This window comes from Miniopterus schreibersii (assembly GCF_964146895.1).
Source record: "Miniopterus schreibersii genome assembly, chromosome: X".
Classification (NCBI taxonomy): Eukaryota; Metazoa; Chordata; class Mammalia; order Chiroptera; family Miniopteridae; genus Miniopterus; species Miniopterus schreibersii.
Genome location: NC_138104.1, coordinates 27,714,280 through 27,730,815, shown reverse-complemented (window position 1 = coordinate 27,730,815; position 16,536 = coordinate 27,714,280). Strand labels below are relative to the sequence as shown.

Here is a 16,536-nt window from a genome sequence, read left to right as displayed (position 1 = left end):
TTTAAAGTTTTTATCAAGGCAAATATAGTAAACTGAAATAATTACCACCAATATAGCTTTAAAATATGCCATGAGATTTCATTTTCTAATATTCTATAATAACTGTGCCATTGTCATAGAGATAAAACAGTCTTTTTAAAAGAATTTGAATCTACAAACATTGAATATAGAAATACTACAATTGCAACTCTTGGATAGTTTAGAAAAAATATCGTGTGTGTGTGTGTGTGTGTGTGTGTGTAGATAGAGAATGAAGTCTCAAATAATAAAGCAACTGTTAATAATGTCAACAGTAGCTAAATTTGAGTAAAGGGTATGGGGGTATTCTGTATACTTTAGTTATGCTGGCAATTTTTCTATAAGTTTGAAATTATTTCTAAATAAGTTAAAATGAAGAAAGGAACATAGAGTGGCAGTGACTTAAGTGGAAATTGACAGTGTAGTTGGAAATAAATGCATCTCTTGCATAATAAAGTGGGCAAATACAGTAGTACATCCTCCCCTTTTCAGCTTAAAAACCAAAGTCAAAGCTAAGTTATGAATTTTTGTAAATAATATTTTCTCCCCTCTGAGCTAGCCTTGAAATATAACCAGCTGCTGTTCTATTTTTCCTTCCCTTTTGCAGACTCTGTCCTCCCTCCTTGAATCTACAGGCAGAGTACTACCCCACCTTGTCTAAGTGTGCATAGGATCAGATGTGGGGTGGGAACTCATCTGCAGCTATTTTGGACCAGCCATTTTCTGTTCACCTTGTTAGCAAATGCTCTCTGATCTCATATCACCTACAGTGGTGTCTTTAATTTTTATGATATTCAGTGAGGAATTCTCACTACAAGGATCTACAATCAGGTCATTACAAATGACAAGTTCGGTTAGGTGAGGATGTGCAAGTGAAGGTTATTATCATAACTATGAGGGGGAAACTGCAACATATGTCATCTTGGAAATCCTCAAAACTCCAGTTGAAATGAATGAGACAGTTAAGCAATATGTTTCTTGGTGAAATTTCAGTTCCTATAGTGTTGCTAATAGCAAAAACGCCATCAATAACAAACTGGTCAAATGTTTCAGTTGAAAGTAATTTTATTATCAGCAGCAGCATCATTATCATTAACACAAAGCTAAATCTACTAATAAAACAAAATCACACCCCAAAGGTATGTGTCTTGCTGACGGTGAGTCGGTAACATTATCTTCATGTACAAGAGACAGCACCCTGAGGATAAAGACCATATCACAGCTTGATGATCAATTCAATAATTCAGCCAACATTATTGAGCACCTAGGCACAATAGGAAATTTAAAAATGTATACAAGAATCCCTGCTTTAAAAGAATTTTACAGTCTAGTAAGAGGTACTGAAGAACAATAAGAACACAGGGCCGCATGAGATCAGTGACATAATGGAATCAGTGCCAGGTATGAAGTGTTATCACCAGAGACTACCACCACATTCAGTTGTGGGTAATCAGAGAGGTTCCACAGAGAAGGTGGACTCTAAACTGGGCTTTGAGATTCTGGAAGGATTTTGGCAGACTGGCATGTGGAAAAGGAGCACTGGAGGTGAAAAGAATTAAGTGTGGGCCAAAGCATGGCCATGGGAAAGTCTGGGGCATTTTGGGGGAGAAAATTATAGTCCAGTTTGGCTGGTATATGAAATGTATGTAAGTGAGAGTCGTTTGATGAAATGCTGAAAGTTATAGGAGTACCATATTTTAAATGGCTCTGAACTACAAGCTAAGATTTCTGATCTTTAATTTATGTCACAGTAACTATATCTATAGCAATAAAATATGCAATGATATGTGAAGAGATGTAGCCATTTCAGTTCCAGATTTCTTAGGGAAACTAAAGTGGTTTCTAGGCAATGTCATTGTTTTGCTATCAAAAATGTCCCAGCAGACAACTTCAAGTAATCTATAGTGATTTTATTTCTATTTTACATGCAACTAAATCTCTTCCCTCAAAGTCTATTCTTTCTATCCATCCAGGGACCACAACTCTCCCCACTCCCACCTCCAGCCTAGCAGTTCTTGTGGCACCTGAAGCAAGTCTAATTTAGGATTTCCAACTACAGCTGCCACCCTGAAGCTAGAACCCACAGCTGTGAGAAGTGAGAGTAGTGGTGGTAGGCATAGTGAACAATGTCATGAAAATGTGGCCATCTGAGAAGTTCTATACAATCTACACCTAAGAGTCAAGCTTAGTTCTTTGAAATTAGAGTTCCTGGTCCTCCACTCAGTTTGGTCCAGAGGACAACCGGAGTTTCGAAACAGTGCTTAATTAAAGCTCTTTTAAAGTTTCCTCTTATTATCAAAGAATTCCTTAAAGGAATGGCATTTCATCTGGGTTATAAGTTACTTAAAGGCTTCCTGGGTCTGAGGCTGTTGAAGCTGTGGATAGAAAGGAGTGACTTTCTCTTTTTGACTAACAAATCATGCTGGGCTTTGTCTATGCCCAACTGGTTAGTGGTTGGGAACTTCTCTAGTTCAAAGATGCTAAAGAATGACTGTGTTAGGTAACCAAGCCAAAGAAGTAAGCTATTTAGACCAATTCGAGAAGGCTTAGAATAACAAAGTTGTGGCCACACTTCCTGCAGCTAGTCAGTCTTTCAGCTCTTTCCTGGAATGAGACCTCCTTTGAAGGAAGTCATGGATAGCAGTAGTGAGGCCCCATGTCACACTAGACCTTAGGATGACGAGGGAGCCTCCACGGTACATCAGGAACACCTTTCGGCCCCGAGTGTCCCACATGTCCTGGGCAGATGCCCACAGGCTGGGCATGCTCTGCCAGCCAATATGGGACTGCATATTGGCAACTAGCACAATCAGAGGATAGAGAACTAGGCAGGTGATCGTTCCATTGACACTCCCAGACACCAAGGCAGGGACCCAGTGGGGTAGACCTTGCTTTGCCAAGCCATCCTGGATGGGGTCCTTGAAGGAGAAATACAGAGCACTCCCCAGGCTGTTCCTGAGAAGGACAGGCCAGAAACCACGATAGTAGCCCAGGGACAGCCGCCCCCAAAACCCATAAGAGTTGAATTCCTTGAGAATGCTGAAGGTGCTAGGAAAGCGAGCTTGCTTGCGACCATCCTGGAGCACATTTTGCACCCTTTCAAAGGGGCTGAGTGCCACAGCCTCCACCACACCAGACATGAGCCCTGCAGCCCAGCGGTGTCCCAGGGAGTGTGGCCCATCAGGGGAGAGAGAGCACAGCAGGCTATCATAAGTCCCAAATAGTAGAGTCCCTTGCAACGTCTTGGAGAGAAGAGGCGGGTAGATTCCCCGGTAGAAGTATTGGGGGCCTTCATGCCAAAGCTGTCGCACAGCCTCTGACACCGCCACAGCATGGATCTGTTGCCGGAACACAACCTTATAGATAGGAAAGGTCAGAAAAGTAGACATAAAATTGGAAATGGCCCCAAGAGCGTAGGCCTGGGAATGCCAGCTTTTCTTTCCAGGAGTCTCTGCTCGCGTCCAGTGCTGAAGCTCCTTCCCGGGAGAGTGGTTTGGTTCCCCCATGCTGGAGACAACTGGGTGCGGACGGAAGAAACTGGCAAGAGTTGGGGGGAGGAGAGGTTAGACTGACCATTAATCTGCTGGTAAGCACTTTTAGTGCTTAGTTAGAAAGAGAGCCCCAAGAAATTCAGCTTTAAGGAAACAAGCTACTCTGAGAAATATGCACCCTCTTAAGAAAGAATTAAAACAAAGGCAGCTAGTTCTTCTGGAAAGAGTCACCTCTACAGTGTTTTGCTGACACACTGAATATTCTAATATTCAAAGAAGGTTTAAGATTGAAGAAAATAAAATTAGAGAAAGAGGGCTCCAAAACCTATTACATTCAACTTGAACCACATGAAAATTCATAATTGATAAATTGCTAGAATAATAAGTTGCTATTCTCTTTCTGAAAAATGGCACTATCTCGTAGAAGCAGCAAGGCATTCAAAAGTTGTGGTCTGGTACTTTCTCCAAAAATTGGTAGAAATTTGATGAGTGGGAGTCTCCCTCTATTGTCTTTCTGTAGATTCTTGCCTATGTTGTAGCTATTTCATGGCAATGCCCCATCCCCCTCTCCAGAATGAGGAACAGGAAGAGGAGATGTTCCTAGAAATTCAGCACCAAAAAGCTCCACACCTAGCAATTTCCATGCCAAACTTTGTAGACCTGTAGCTATATGACAGACCAGGGGGTCTCAACCTTTACACTATTGACATTTTGGGACAGAAAATTCTTTGTTCTAGTGCCTGTCCTGTGCATCGTAGGATATTTAGCAGTATTCTGGCCTCTACTTGGAGGATGCCAGTAGTACCAGCTGTGACCTATCCAGCTATAACAACAAAAAATATTTTCAGACATTGCCATATGTCCTGGGAAGAGGCAAACAGAATTGCCTCTGGTTCAGAACTATTATACTAAAAGGAAGAAGCAGTGCTCAAGAAGAAATTAATGCTCAGTGCAGATCTGAGAACCTGAGAGAGTTTGTAATGAAGGAAATAGGGGCTCCGCTGAGCTGAGAGGACAGGGTATGCTTCAGTGGGGATGGTGTGTGGAGGAGAAGGAGCACAGATGCATGAGTAGGAAGGAGAGAGGAAGAGGCAGGAGGGGGTAGATGACCAGGCTAGGGATTCACATCTAGATTGACAGGAAGCCTGGTAGGAATTGCAGACCCAGATGTTTCATACAGAACCCTGGGCTGTGTGGTCTTGAGGGGAGAGAGGTGTTGGGGCCCTAATTATGCTAGCAGTTGGTGGCCTACTCAGTAGGGACAAAAGAGTCCCCCAGGCTGAGGCCCAGAGGGAGGGAGAGAAGCCAGGCACTGCCAGAAGCCCACTGCAGCCTTCCCTGGGCTACTGCACCCAGAACCTGCCTTGAAGGGCTCCTCCTTCCAGAATCACTCTCTGGCTTCTTACTCCTGCTCCATCCATGATCCCACAATCTCATTTTACAACACACTCCCACACTCTCACTCTCCCCCTTGGTGGAGGGGGGTGGAGGCTCAGCCTCCGCTACTGTGCCATCACTCCTTCCCCACCCCACATTTCAGGTTTGCTTTAAGCCCCATCTCCTCACCCTCTTAACCAGGAGGAGACTGAGAGGGCCCCTCTGCCTGAGACCCTCTAGCTGAGAACTGGCCAGGAGTAAAGGCTCAAGAGGCCCATTTCTTACATCCCTCTGGAGCACTTCTGGGGTCCTGGCAGCCACTCCCTCTCTCCAGAGCCAAAAGGGACCCCTCCCCCACCCCAAGCAGGAGGTAGCTGCACTCAGGCTCCCAAAGCCACAGGGCCCCCCAACATTCTCCAGCTGTCCTCCCAGAGGACCTTTCCCCCAATTTTTACCTGCACCTAACTAAAGTTGGGTGGCGAGGGAAATGTCTGTTCACTCTTCTATCTCAGAGTGCAATAATGTTCCACTTCCTTCCCACATTTTCCTAAGTAACCTATAAACATGTATTGACTAGCTGCATAAGGCAGGCTAACTTAGCAGAAAGAAAACTGGGCTAGAATTTGGCAAATCATCATTCTAAGTGCCAGTTCTGTTATCAATTCCTTTGTGACCTTAAGAAATTCATTTACATCTTGGAGCCTCCTCCATCTGAGTTATAAAATGAGCAAACAGGATGAAAGGATCTCTAGACATCCTCATACTGTGTGTGTCAGGGGGTTTACATGAGGGAATTTGGGCAAATATTTGATAGAGGAATTAATTGTACTTTTCCATCCCTGATTTTTTTTTTTTTTTTTTTTGCCATTTTTGCCAATCATTTTCAGGGATTAAAGGTGAGTAATTTATAAATATCTTACCTTAAATATCTAATTCATTATTTTATGAATCTAGTTTTTCCTATTTAATGGTGGAGAGGAGAGTCCACTTTTTTCTGTTAAGATGCTAGTCTTTGGGACAGACTGACCTAAGACTGAATTCTGCCTCTACACTTACTTAGTTGTGTGACCTTTCAAGTCTCAGTTTCTTCAGCTATAAAATAAGGACAATAGCCCGGCCAGGCGTGGCTCAGCGGTTGAGCATCGATCTGGGATCCAGGCAATTTAGGGTTCAATTCCCAGTCAGGGCACATGCCTGGTTGTGGGCTTGATCGATGACTCTCTCATCATTGATGTTTCTGTCTCTCTCTCTCTCCCTCTCCTTTCCTCTCTCTGAAATCAATAAAGATATATTTAAAATAAAATAAAATAAAATGACAATAGATCTCCCCCAAAATGTTGTTGTGAAGATTAATAAAATCCAATGAGATAAAGTGGTCAAGCATCCATAGAATGGTGGCCTCAATAAAATAAAATAAATAAAAAATATGCTGCCTGACCACACACCTGTCTCCACAGAGCAAAGGCTCCTGCAGGACACTCTCAGGCCAGCCAGAATCATATCATGTGGTATGGTGGTACCAATCCCATGTGCATTGGGAGGTGGGAAAGGCTTTCTTCCGTGAATGCCAAGTTGTTATTAAACAATCCCAGACAGCATGGCCCCTTAAGTTGAGTTCCAAAGTGAAGACCACAGGATGGGCCTGGAGTTGGCCTTAAGCTGTTATATCCTGTACCCTATGATGTCCCTCCTGCATTTACAGCCTAGTAAAGTAAACCCAGGGGATTCCAGACTCTCCTGGCCAGACTAGTCCAGGTGGACAGCCTCTGTGACCATCCCAGGATCCAGCCCCACATTTGTCCATTCATTCAGAGCATACCTGAGCCAGTCTTTCAGTCTGCTCAAAAACATATATTGATCATCTACTGCATAACTGTGGGTAAATCACCGTGGAGCTTGAGGTGAATAGGAATTGGTGTCTGCCCTCAAGGGCTTGGGAATCTAGTGGGGGAGTCAGGTCAACAATAAGCTAATCTATACTGGAAGGCAAAATAAAATGTATAATTGAGGCCAGAGCAGAAAGACAAGAGCTATGTATTCCACCAAGGACAGGGAGCAGCCAAAATTTTTCTTCAAAGAGGGGCATCTGACTTGATCCTTAACCAATGAGCAGACTCTCATTAGGTGGAAGAGTGAGGGCAGGTATCCTAGGCTGAGGAAGAGAACTAAGGCACAGTAGCCTAAAAGCATGAGTGGTGCATGATGCTGGATGCAGGCCATGGGAAGAAGATACAGCTATGGCGGATAGAAAGGAGACAGTTTAGAATGCGGGCCATATTTGTTTTCCCCACTGCAGTGCATTGTGGGTTTGAATTTTGTGGTGCCACTTTTTGATTTTATGACCTTGGCCAAGTCTCTTCACTTCTCTGTGCCTCAGTATGCTTATCGTAAAATGATTGTCATGAAAGATGTAGGAGATGAAACATAAAATGCTTAGCACAGTACTTGGTATTTAAGTTGTTCCATAAGTTATATTAGTAGTTTTACTTAAGAAAAAAAAAATGAGACCCCAGAAATAAAGATTACAACCACATTGTTCTAAAGGCCGAAATCAATCTAATGTAATGGGTCATCTGCAGAGTCCATTTTCAATTCTTTGTTTAAAAGACAGCAGAGAAGAGTTGTTTGTGGCCTTTGGAGTTTGACAGCCCTAGGCTGGAGTCCCAGTACCTCCACTAACCAGCTGTGTGGCCTTATATTCCTTACTTAACCTCCCAGAAACTCAGTGTCTGGACCTGCAAAATAGAATAACAATGCCTGTCTCCATAGGGTTGCTGAGAAACTTAAATAAGATAACAGATGGAAAGTTCCTGGCACAGAGGCAGGCAGTCAAGGATAACTATTATTGTTTCAACCGAAAGCTTTTATCTCCCTAACCTTTGGGCTTTTAAGGTTCTTTTGTGGAAATTGGAAAATGTGGTCTCATTAGAGCCATGAATTGGAACACAGTCCATATATTGAGGCCAGAGATAAGGAATGCTCTGTACCCAGTTGGAGCCAAATCAGTAAATCCTCTTCCCAGCCTTACCCAGAGATCCCCCACTTTGTTCTAATGGCCCGATCCAGGCACCTTTACACAATCCATTTCCTTTCACTATTTTTTGTTAGAGCTTTCAGATCTATTCTTTGTCGTATTTGATCCACCCTCACCAGGTCCAACTGTAGATCACCTAATTTGGCGAGGAAGCCAATTTAAACATAGAAGAATCTGCTGAGACTCAGGGTCAGATGTCATGGGATTGGGGAGCAGAAGCAAGAGTCTAAAGGAAACCTAAGAGCTACTGCGAGCATCACTCCTGACTGTGTGAGGTGAACCTTCTACCTCCAACCCTCTCCTCCCCCTCCACTGTTCCATCCACAAGAGAAAGTCCACAGTCCTCAGATGGAAGGTGCTTCATCTCCAAATCTGAATTGCTTACTTCAAAGAACTGTAGGTGTTGGGGTTGTAAATAAGGGAGAAAGGAGCAGGTGAAGTACCTTGGAAGGTTGAAGATGAACCCAGTAGTCAAAGGGCATCAGATTGTTCATTTGCTTTCAAGCATCAGGAGTTGAGAGCAAGACCCACAGGGGGCCTCCTAGCCACCTCTGACATAAGGGAAGTAAAGACCTGCTCTCCAAGAACCAGAAGTCATGGAAAATGGAGCAGGTTTCCCAGCCCCTGGCTTCACGACCCATTCACTCTGGACAGCCTTGCATGCCGTTTCCATGGAGTTGCTCCTTCTCTGGCTGGGGCCAGTGATGGCAATCCAGCAAAGGAGAGGTCCCCTCAAGAGCTCACAGAAGGGCAACCTAGCAACCTGTCTTGAAGCCAGGAAATGAAAGAGCTCTATCAGTGGCAGAGAGCTATGGTTGGGGGCTAGGTCAAATTGTGTTTCATTTCTAACACTTCTTTCTCAAATTAAAGTTAAAAGAGGAAGATATTACAAAGAAAGATTGTAGGGGAGTGGTTCTTAACAATTTCTGGGCAGCCAACTCATTTGAAAATCTACCAAGCTGTGGACTAAGAAAGATACACAGGGTCCAAATTCTTTGCCAACAATTTCAGGAAGAACTCTAGGTAGGAATCTCTGCTCTGGAGTTGCAACTCATGACAAATATAACTGTGGACAGGTACATTGGCAGTAGGCCTACTCACGTATAACCCTCAGCATGATGTGGTGTGTTTTTGACAGTAGTTCACAAACCTCTCTACACCTCAGAATTAACAATGGCACTGTTTAAAAATACCAATCACACCTCCCACCCCAGTCTTAGTAAATCCAAATCCCCCAGAGGTGGGTCTCAGGAATCTGCATTTCTCACAAGCTCTCCAAAATGATTCTGAGGCAGCCAGCCTTGTACCCATACTTTGGTTAATAGCATAGGTTTTGGCATCAGAGAGATTTGGTCCAAATTTTGGCTTCACCTTGTAATTTCAGGTGTCATTTCACCTCTGAGCCTTATCTCCTTTTGGGTCATAAGCTGTAGAAATGTTTTACTTCTTTTTAAGAATAAACTGGCAACTTGTTTTAGTGTAAGAAACAGTATAAAAAAGAGAAAGAAAAGTGCCTCGGTTTCCTCTTCGGTACAATGGGTAATGTAAAAGTTGCTCAAGTCTATCCCCACCCCTCTCCCTGCTGCCTCTTTATCTCTTCCCTCTGCACTACCAGCACATCAAGACTGCTGTTGATAAGGTTTGAGAACACCAATGTAAAAAGGCTCTCTAGGCAGCTCAGTCGGGCAAATAGTTGACATTTGGAGAACAACAGACTTGGGTGCAAAATCGAAAGCTGATACTCATTTGCTGTGTGATTCCAGGCAAGATACCTAACGTCTCTGTGCCTGTTTCCTTATCTGTGAAATGAAGAGAGTAGTCCTTGCTCACTAATTCTATATAATTCTAAATGAGCCCCCCCATCTCCACTTTGGCTCTTCTCCACTAACCCTCAATCTGAGAGTAGAGAGAAGTGTTCACAAGAGGCAGCCTTTGAAATCAGACATGTCGGACTTGGGCATGAGCTTTTAGCTCTGCACTTCCTAACCATATTGCCTGGGCGCTTAAGTCCCCTCTCTGTTAAATGGGTACGCTGCTATGTCCTTCCCAAGGCTGCTGAGAAGAATCAATGAATGTTTGTGCAGGCGCATCTGCAAGCAGAAAGCGCTCGGCAAATGTGGCCCCCGCCCGCCTCCCCCGCCGCCTTCCCCCTATACAAAGGTGAGGAACTCTTATTGTTCACTTGATTTCTGTCCCACCTCGTATTTAAGGCATCCAGTCTCTGAGCGCGAAGGAAAGTGATGTAGAAGGGAGAGGGAGAAGGGAAGCGAAGGGAAAAGCAGCAAACTCACGGGCAAAATGCAAATCGGCCGAGTAGGTACGTCCAAGCTGCACTTGACAATACGCTGGGTCCAGCGCCCCTGTGCCGCAGCCCCCGCCTGCCGGCTCCCCCCTTTTGATGGCAATGGCCTCGGGGCCCGAGGCTGCGCTGGGAGGCCGCCCCCGCACCCCACTGATTGGCCGCGCCGCCTGGCTCATCAAGCTCTTTTGTCTCAATGGGCAAAGACTGAAAGAAGAGGCCGCTGCTGGGAGGGCCCAGCGGGTAGGCGGGGGCCCACACCGCTGCCGTGGGAACCGTGCCTCCTCGACTCGGCTCCCCCTTGCTAGGCGGCCGTGAGGAGCGGCTCCTTCTAGCCGCCCCAATTCGCTTAGCGGCCTAGGAGGCGGCATCCTACCCTTCCCTCTACCCCCGCCTCAGGGCCTCAGAGACCCGAAGGGGGCATCCACCACTGTCCACGCGGGACCATCCACTGCCCACTGGCCGAGTACAGGTGAAGAAAGGGGCTGCGACTTGCCGGGTGCAGTGAGAGGCCGAGAGGGAAGCCCCACCAGGACTGGACGGCTCCATGCGTGTGTGTGTGTGGGGGGGGGGGGATTGAGAACTGTGAGGCAGGGTAAGGAGCTCTCCCGTAGGTCAGCTGCACTGAGGAAGGAGGTGGGGTGCCACTGGATGCTGCCTAGTGGGTAGGATTTGCCTGGATTGAGAGGGGGGCGTTTTCAGGGGGTGATGGTGAAGGGTGGGGGAGAATCGCTAGCAATCTGCCTTGAACCCCTTTGCATCTCATTTCTTCCTGGAGGGGAATATGTGGTGTGCGTGTCCAACTCCTATTCCATTTCTCGGTGGCAGGCTTTCAAAGTCAAATGCGAACGAACTTGAATTCCTTGGGAAAATGTAATAGAGGGGTCGCTTTGGCTTGTATTCAGAAGATGGGAAAGGGAATTTTCCATCTAGCAACAGGAGGCTGGGGGTGGGCGAAAGCGGGATGAGGGAATGAGGCTGCTTCTGACTCTTCTCTTCCCTGTCTTGCCTTCCATGGCGATGCAGTCTTGAGGGCCTGAAGACTGGAATATTCAGCCCTGGGTGGTGAAAGGTCGACCTACCCCAGAAACGAGCTTTCTTATGGAGGGCACTTGTTGAGAGGCAGGAAGTGAAATAAAGGCATGCCCTTGTTTTCGAGCTCTGGTGAGAATCTGAGAAATAACGGGAAAACTTTGAGAAGCGGCTATATTTGAAACCTGAGACCAAGAGTTTAATCTTATTACCACAAATCTGTGAGACTTAGACCATTGCACTCAATTTTGAGAACCCAGTTCAGCTCCACACACTATTTTACCTGGAATTCGAAGCTACAGTTTGCCCACCCTCCTCCCTCCTGGAGGATTGGTGGAAAGGGGTGGATGTGGCTCTGAAAAGCATCCTTGTTACCTAGCAGGGATACCTGCTAGCTCCAAAAGGTTGTAATTGACACTTTCCTATGGGGTAATTTTAGGGCATTGGGCAAATATAAAATGTACTGCAGGGCATTCCGCAAGGTTGAGAAAGCTACTGCAGGCTGCTTCCCTGACCTTTCTACCCCTTTTCTTTACAGCTCCTATTGAGATACAAGGAAAGCAGAGCCCAGGAACATTGCTTTGGGGATTCCTCCTGCAGATTAGGCTTTTCTAAAAAGCCCGAGCATCTTGTTATAGACGATCATTGACCATTCTGTTATGGCTAGCATCATTGCACGTGTGGGTAATAACCGGCAGCAAAACCCACCTTTGCCCCCTTGGGCCCATTCCATATTGAGGTCCCTGGGGAGAAGTCTTGGTCCTTTAGGGGTTAACATGGCAGAAAGAAACATGAAGTTGTTTTCCGGCAGAGCAGTACCAGCCCAAGGGGAAGAAACCTTTGAAAACTGGCTAATCCAAGTCAATAGGGTCCTGCCAGATTGGAATATGTGTGAGGAAGAGAAGTTCAAGCGCCTAATGAAAACCCTTAGGGGCCCTGCTCGGGAGGTCATGCGTTTGCTCCAAGCAGCCAACCCCAGCCTAAGTGTGGAAGATTTCTTGCGGGCAATGAAATTGGTGTTTGGGGAGTCTGAAAGCAGTGTCACTGCCCATGGTAAATTTTTCAGCACTTTGCAGGCACAGGGGAAGAAAGCCTCCTTTTATGTGATCCGTTTAGAGGTACAGCTCCAGAATGCTGTTCAGGCAGGGATCATACCTGAGAAAGATACAAACCAGACTCGTCTGCACCACTTCCTTTTAGGGGCTGAGCTGAACGGGGACCTGCGCTACAGGCTGAAGCATCTTCTCAGGATATATGCAAATGATCAGGAGCATCTTCCCAATTTCCTGGAGTTAATCAAGATGATAAGGGAGGAGGAGGATTGGGATGACAATTTTATGAAACGGAAGTGGGCCAAGAGATCTGAGCTAATCATGGAGAGGGCAGCAAGCCCTGTGGCGTTTCAGGGCCCCCAGCCAATTGTGATCAGCAGTGCTGACTGCAGTGTGATAGAGCTAGATGATATTCTCAGTGACTCAGATGAGGATGTGATCCTGGTGGACCCTCCACTTCCATCCATGGGTGCCCCTCCCCTCAGAGACAGGGTCAGACCTCAGGATCAAACACCAGTCATTTATTCCCCCAACAGTTCCCAGGTTCTGTCTCCTTCCACCAGTGGTGGTTCTGGGTATAAGGATGATGGTCCTGGGAATAGGCGTAGAGCCAGGAAGCGAAAATACACAATCCGCTGTTCATATTGTGGCAATGAGCACCACTCCAAGGAAACCTGTGACAATGAGAGCAACAAGGCCCAGGTATTTGAGAACCTGATCAAACTGCATGAGCTGACACCTACAGAGGAGGAGGGGTCAAAAGAGGTACCTAGTGAACATAATGACCTCTCTGAACCACAGTAAGGTGCTAGACCCAGCCCTAAGTGAAACCTAAGCGATGTTCAAAAACTGGTGATGAGAAAAGTGGGGGTAGGTTTCTATCTGTATGAATTAATCCACAAAGTGGTTTTCTTTTGGGGAAGAAGAGGTCTTGGGTACCAGCAAAGTGGAGGGGATGGCCTGACCTCTCCCTATTCCCTCCTCTGTGTCCCTAAGGGTCTATACTCTGTGTACCTATTTCCTTGCTGACTTTGTTTTATGAAAGGAGTGTAACTCTTTGTTAAACCTTCAAAAATGCAGGAAAATAGAAAAACTAAAGTACAAATTACCTGAAACTCTCCACACATATAACCATTGTCAGCCCTTTGATGAATGTCTCTTTAGATATTTCTTTATACCTGTATACCCAGATAGATATATGTATAGGTAAAAGTGATAAAATAAGTGCTGTTCTATACTGTGTATTTTTTCACCAAGCAATATATGCAGTGGCCTTCTATGTCAATAAATACATATAAGCATAAAGTTTAATGTCTCTGTGTATGATATTACTTTTAGGAATATAGAGAAAAACTAAGAAAACTAAATATAGAAGCTATAATGAGGAGGGTCATACTCTGAAGGGGAATTATCAACCTCACTTAGACATGAGGAAAAGGGAAGCTGAAAAGGGCCCCTTATCACAATTGGCCTGTCTCCTAGGTCAAGAGTCAAGTCTACATCCACTAGTTAATAATGTCCCAATGCTTTCTTCTCTAATGCATCTGAGAAATCTGATGCTAGGATGGGGGTGGGGGCAAAAATGGCAAATGGGTACTTCAGGGGCTCCATTCCTGTTCACTTTGGGAGGGGGCCGCTCGTCCTTCCCTGGGTAGATTTCATATATTGCTGCTACTGCTGCTTCTGGATAAGGCCTGGTAGCAGCAATGAGACTATCTTTTGGGCTGACACTACCCTCTCTGCCTCCCCAATTACAGAGAAAGAAGCTATTCTTGGGAGTGTGGTACTAGGAGGCTCAGGCCTCCCAAGCCTCACCCTGGCTGAAGGATATTAGCAGTCCAAGGATTCCAAGCTAACCTCACCCTGACCCAAGAATGGGAATAGCCAGGGAAGGATGAAAAGCAATCTGGATGCCAGGGCATGTAAAAATATATGGGAATTAGAAAACTCACATACCCTTTTAGAATTAAGGACATTAATAGGAGAGAGAAGGACCTTCCTGGCCTCCTACCTCATTTCATGGCCTCAGATTAGAGGGTGATAAAAAAATCATGTGTACCCTGGCCAGGTGGCTCAGTTGGTTGGAGTGCTGTCCTGTACACCAAAAGGTTGTGGGTTCAATTCTGTGTCAGGGCATATACCTACATTTGGGTTTGGTCCCTGGATCCAGGCATGCACAGGAGACAACCAATCAATGTTTCTCACGTTGATGTTTCTCTCTCTCTCCTTCTCTCTAAAATCAATGGAAATATATCCTCAGGTGAGAATTAAAAAAAAAAAAAATTACATGTGACCGTAGTCCCTGAGGGTCCTATGTTTCTTGCAGTTTTATCAGTTCCTATCCTTGTGAGCAGGACAGGGTTGGTGGGGAGATGATTTCATTTAAGGTAGGGAGTGTAGTGAAATAAATGCAGACCTGAGAGAGTTTGTAATGAAGGAAATAGGGGCTCTGCTGAGCTGAGAGGACAGGGTATGCTTCAGTGGGGATGGTGTGTGGAGGAGAAGGAGCACAGATGCATGAGTAGGAAGGAGAGAGGAAGAGGCAGGAGGGGGTAGATGACCAGGCTAGGGATTCACATCTAGATTGACAGGAAGCCTGGTAGGAATTGCAGACCCAGATGTTTCATACAGAACCCTGGGCTGTGTGGTCTTGAGGGGAGAGAGGTGTTGGGGCCCTAATTATGCTAGCAGTTGGTGGCCTACTCAGTAGGGACAAAAGAGTCCCCCAGGCTGAGGCCCAGAGGGAGGGAGAGAAGCCAGGCACTGCCAGAAGCCCACTGCAGCCTTCCCTGGGCTACTGCACCCAGAACCTGCCTTGAAGGGCTCCTCCTTCCAGAATCACTCTCTGGCTTCTTACTCCTGCTCCATCCATGATCCCACAATCTCATTTTACAACACACTCCCACACTCTCACTCTCCCCCTTGGTGGAGGGGGGTGGAGGCTCAGCCTCCGCTACTGTGCCATCACTCCTTCCCCACCCCACATTTCAGGTTTGCTTTAAGCCCCATCTCCTCACCCTCTTAACCAGGAGGAGACTGAGAGGGCCCCTCTGCCTGAGACCCTCTAGCTGAGAACTGGCCAGGAGTAAAGGCTCAAGAGGCCCATTTCTTACATCCCTCTGGAGCACTTCTGGGGTCCTGGCAGCCACTCCCTCTCTCCAGAGCCAAAAGGGACCCCTCCCCCACCCCAAGCAGGAGGTAGCTGCACTCAGGCTCCCAAAGCCACAGGGCCCCCAACATTCTCCAGCTGTCCTCCCAGAGGACCTTTCCCCCAACTTTTACCTGCACCTAATTAAAGTTGGGTGGCGAGGGAAATGTCTGTTCACTCTTCTATCTCAGAGTGCAATAATGTTCCACTTCCTTCCCAAATTGAGTAACTTACTCAGATAAACAATCTATGCTATCATAATTTCTTTCTGGGCCCAGGTAGAGTAAAAGGAAAAGTAAATAAATGCTATACTTACCACCACCTTCCTTTTCACTGGAGTTGCTTGGGGGTTCAGTATAGAACACTTCCTTGAAAACCGTTCTGTGATTCATACCCTTTAGGCCCTCTCCCATCCTCCTCTTTGTTGTGTAAACTGGCAGTTGTCTAAATTTTTGTTTCACCAAAATTATGCAAACGAGAGACTTTATTTCACTTTGTGTTGGGTTTTCCTTTATTCGAGAAATATATATTTTCTTTATTTGGAAGACATGGCACACTTGGGCATTCAGATCAGATTAAGAGTTAGCCAATGTACAGCTTTTAGAGAATTTTGTGTCTGATAGCCTCCACTTATGATTATGGGTCTTTTCCTTCCTTTCTTCCTTCATTTTCATTAGTTGCTCACAGATGAAATGAGTCTTTTGTCAGGAGAAACTAGTCTTTGAATAACTTGCATTATCTCCTCCCTCCTCCTTTTTTCCCTTGGTTTCTATAACAGCCCTGTCTCATAGTTTTCCCCTCCCAGAGCTTTTTGGTGCCTACTTCTCAGTTTACTTTGCTGAATCTTCTTTCTCTTCCTGACCCTTCCTTAATAGGGATAAAAATGAAAATCACCACACTACTGTGATTTATTGAAAGATTATTTATGTGCCAGGAACCTTTTAAATGCAGTAGCTCTTTAATTCTCACAGCAATTCCATAATAGTTACTGCTCTTACTTTCTAAATTACTATTAATATTAATTACTATTAGCTGCCACATATTCAGATGAGAAAACAGGCTGGAAAATTAGGAAACTACTTAGG

General features: G+C 45.6%; 2 protein-coding genes across 3 annotated transcripts; one reads left to right on the top strand and one right to left on the bottom strand.

Annotated features, from left to right (window-relative positions):
* Positions 1-1,068: 1,068 nt before the first annotated feature.
* SLC25A53 (solute carrier family 25 member 53) lies at positions 1,069-10,491 on the bottom strand. The gene is made up of 2 exons (XM_081125913.1): positions 10,212-10,491; positions 1,069-3,555 (listed from the first exon to the last, which is right to left on the bottom strand). The coding sequence occupies exon 2, from the start codon at positions 3,522-3,524 to the stop codon at positions 2,604-2,606; it is 921 nt and encodes a 306-aa protein (XP_080982039.1). The 5' UTR covers positions 3,525-3,555; positions 10,212-10,491; the 3' UTR covers positions 1,069-2,603.
* Positions 10,461-13,599, top strand: ZCCHC18 (zinc finger CCHC-type containing 18). Of its 2 annotated transcripts, XM_081125910.1 has the most exons (3): positions 10,461-10,691; positions 11,246-11,383; positions 11,790-13,599. In XM_081125910.1, exon 3 carries the CDS (start codon positions 11,911-11,913, stop codon positions 13,105-13,107), a length of 1,197 nt encoding a protein of 398 aa, XP_080982036.1. In that variant the 5' UTR covers positions 10,461-10,691; positions 11,246-11,383; positions 11,790-11,910; the 3' UTR covers positions 13,108-13,599. The 2 variants fall into 2 exon arrangements, with proteins under 2 accessions (XP_080982036.1, XP_080982037.1); XM_081125911.1 differs by lacking the exon at positions 11,246-11,383 and having other exon boundaries at positions 10,609-10,691.
* The last annotated feature ends 2,937 nt before the right edge of the window (positions 13,600-16,536 follow it).

Coding starts and splice junctions, on each gene's coding strand:
- SLC25A53 (XM_081125913.1), bottom strand. CDS start 3,524: ATGGGGGAACCAAACCACTCTCCCGGGAAGGAGCTTCAGCACTGGACG.
- ZCCHC18 (XM_081125910.1), top strand. CDS start 11,911: ATGGCTAGCATCATTGCACGTGTGGGTAATAACCGGCAGCAAAACCCA.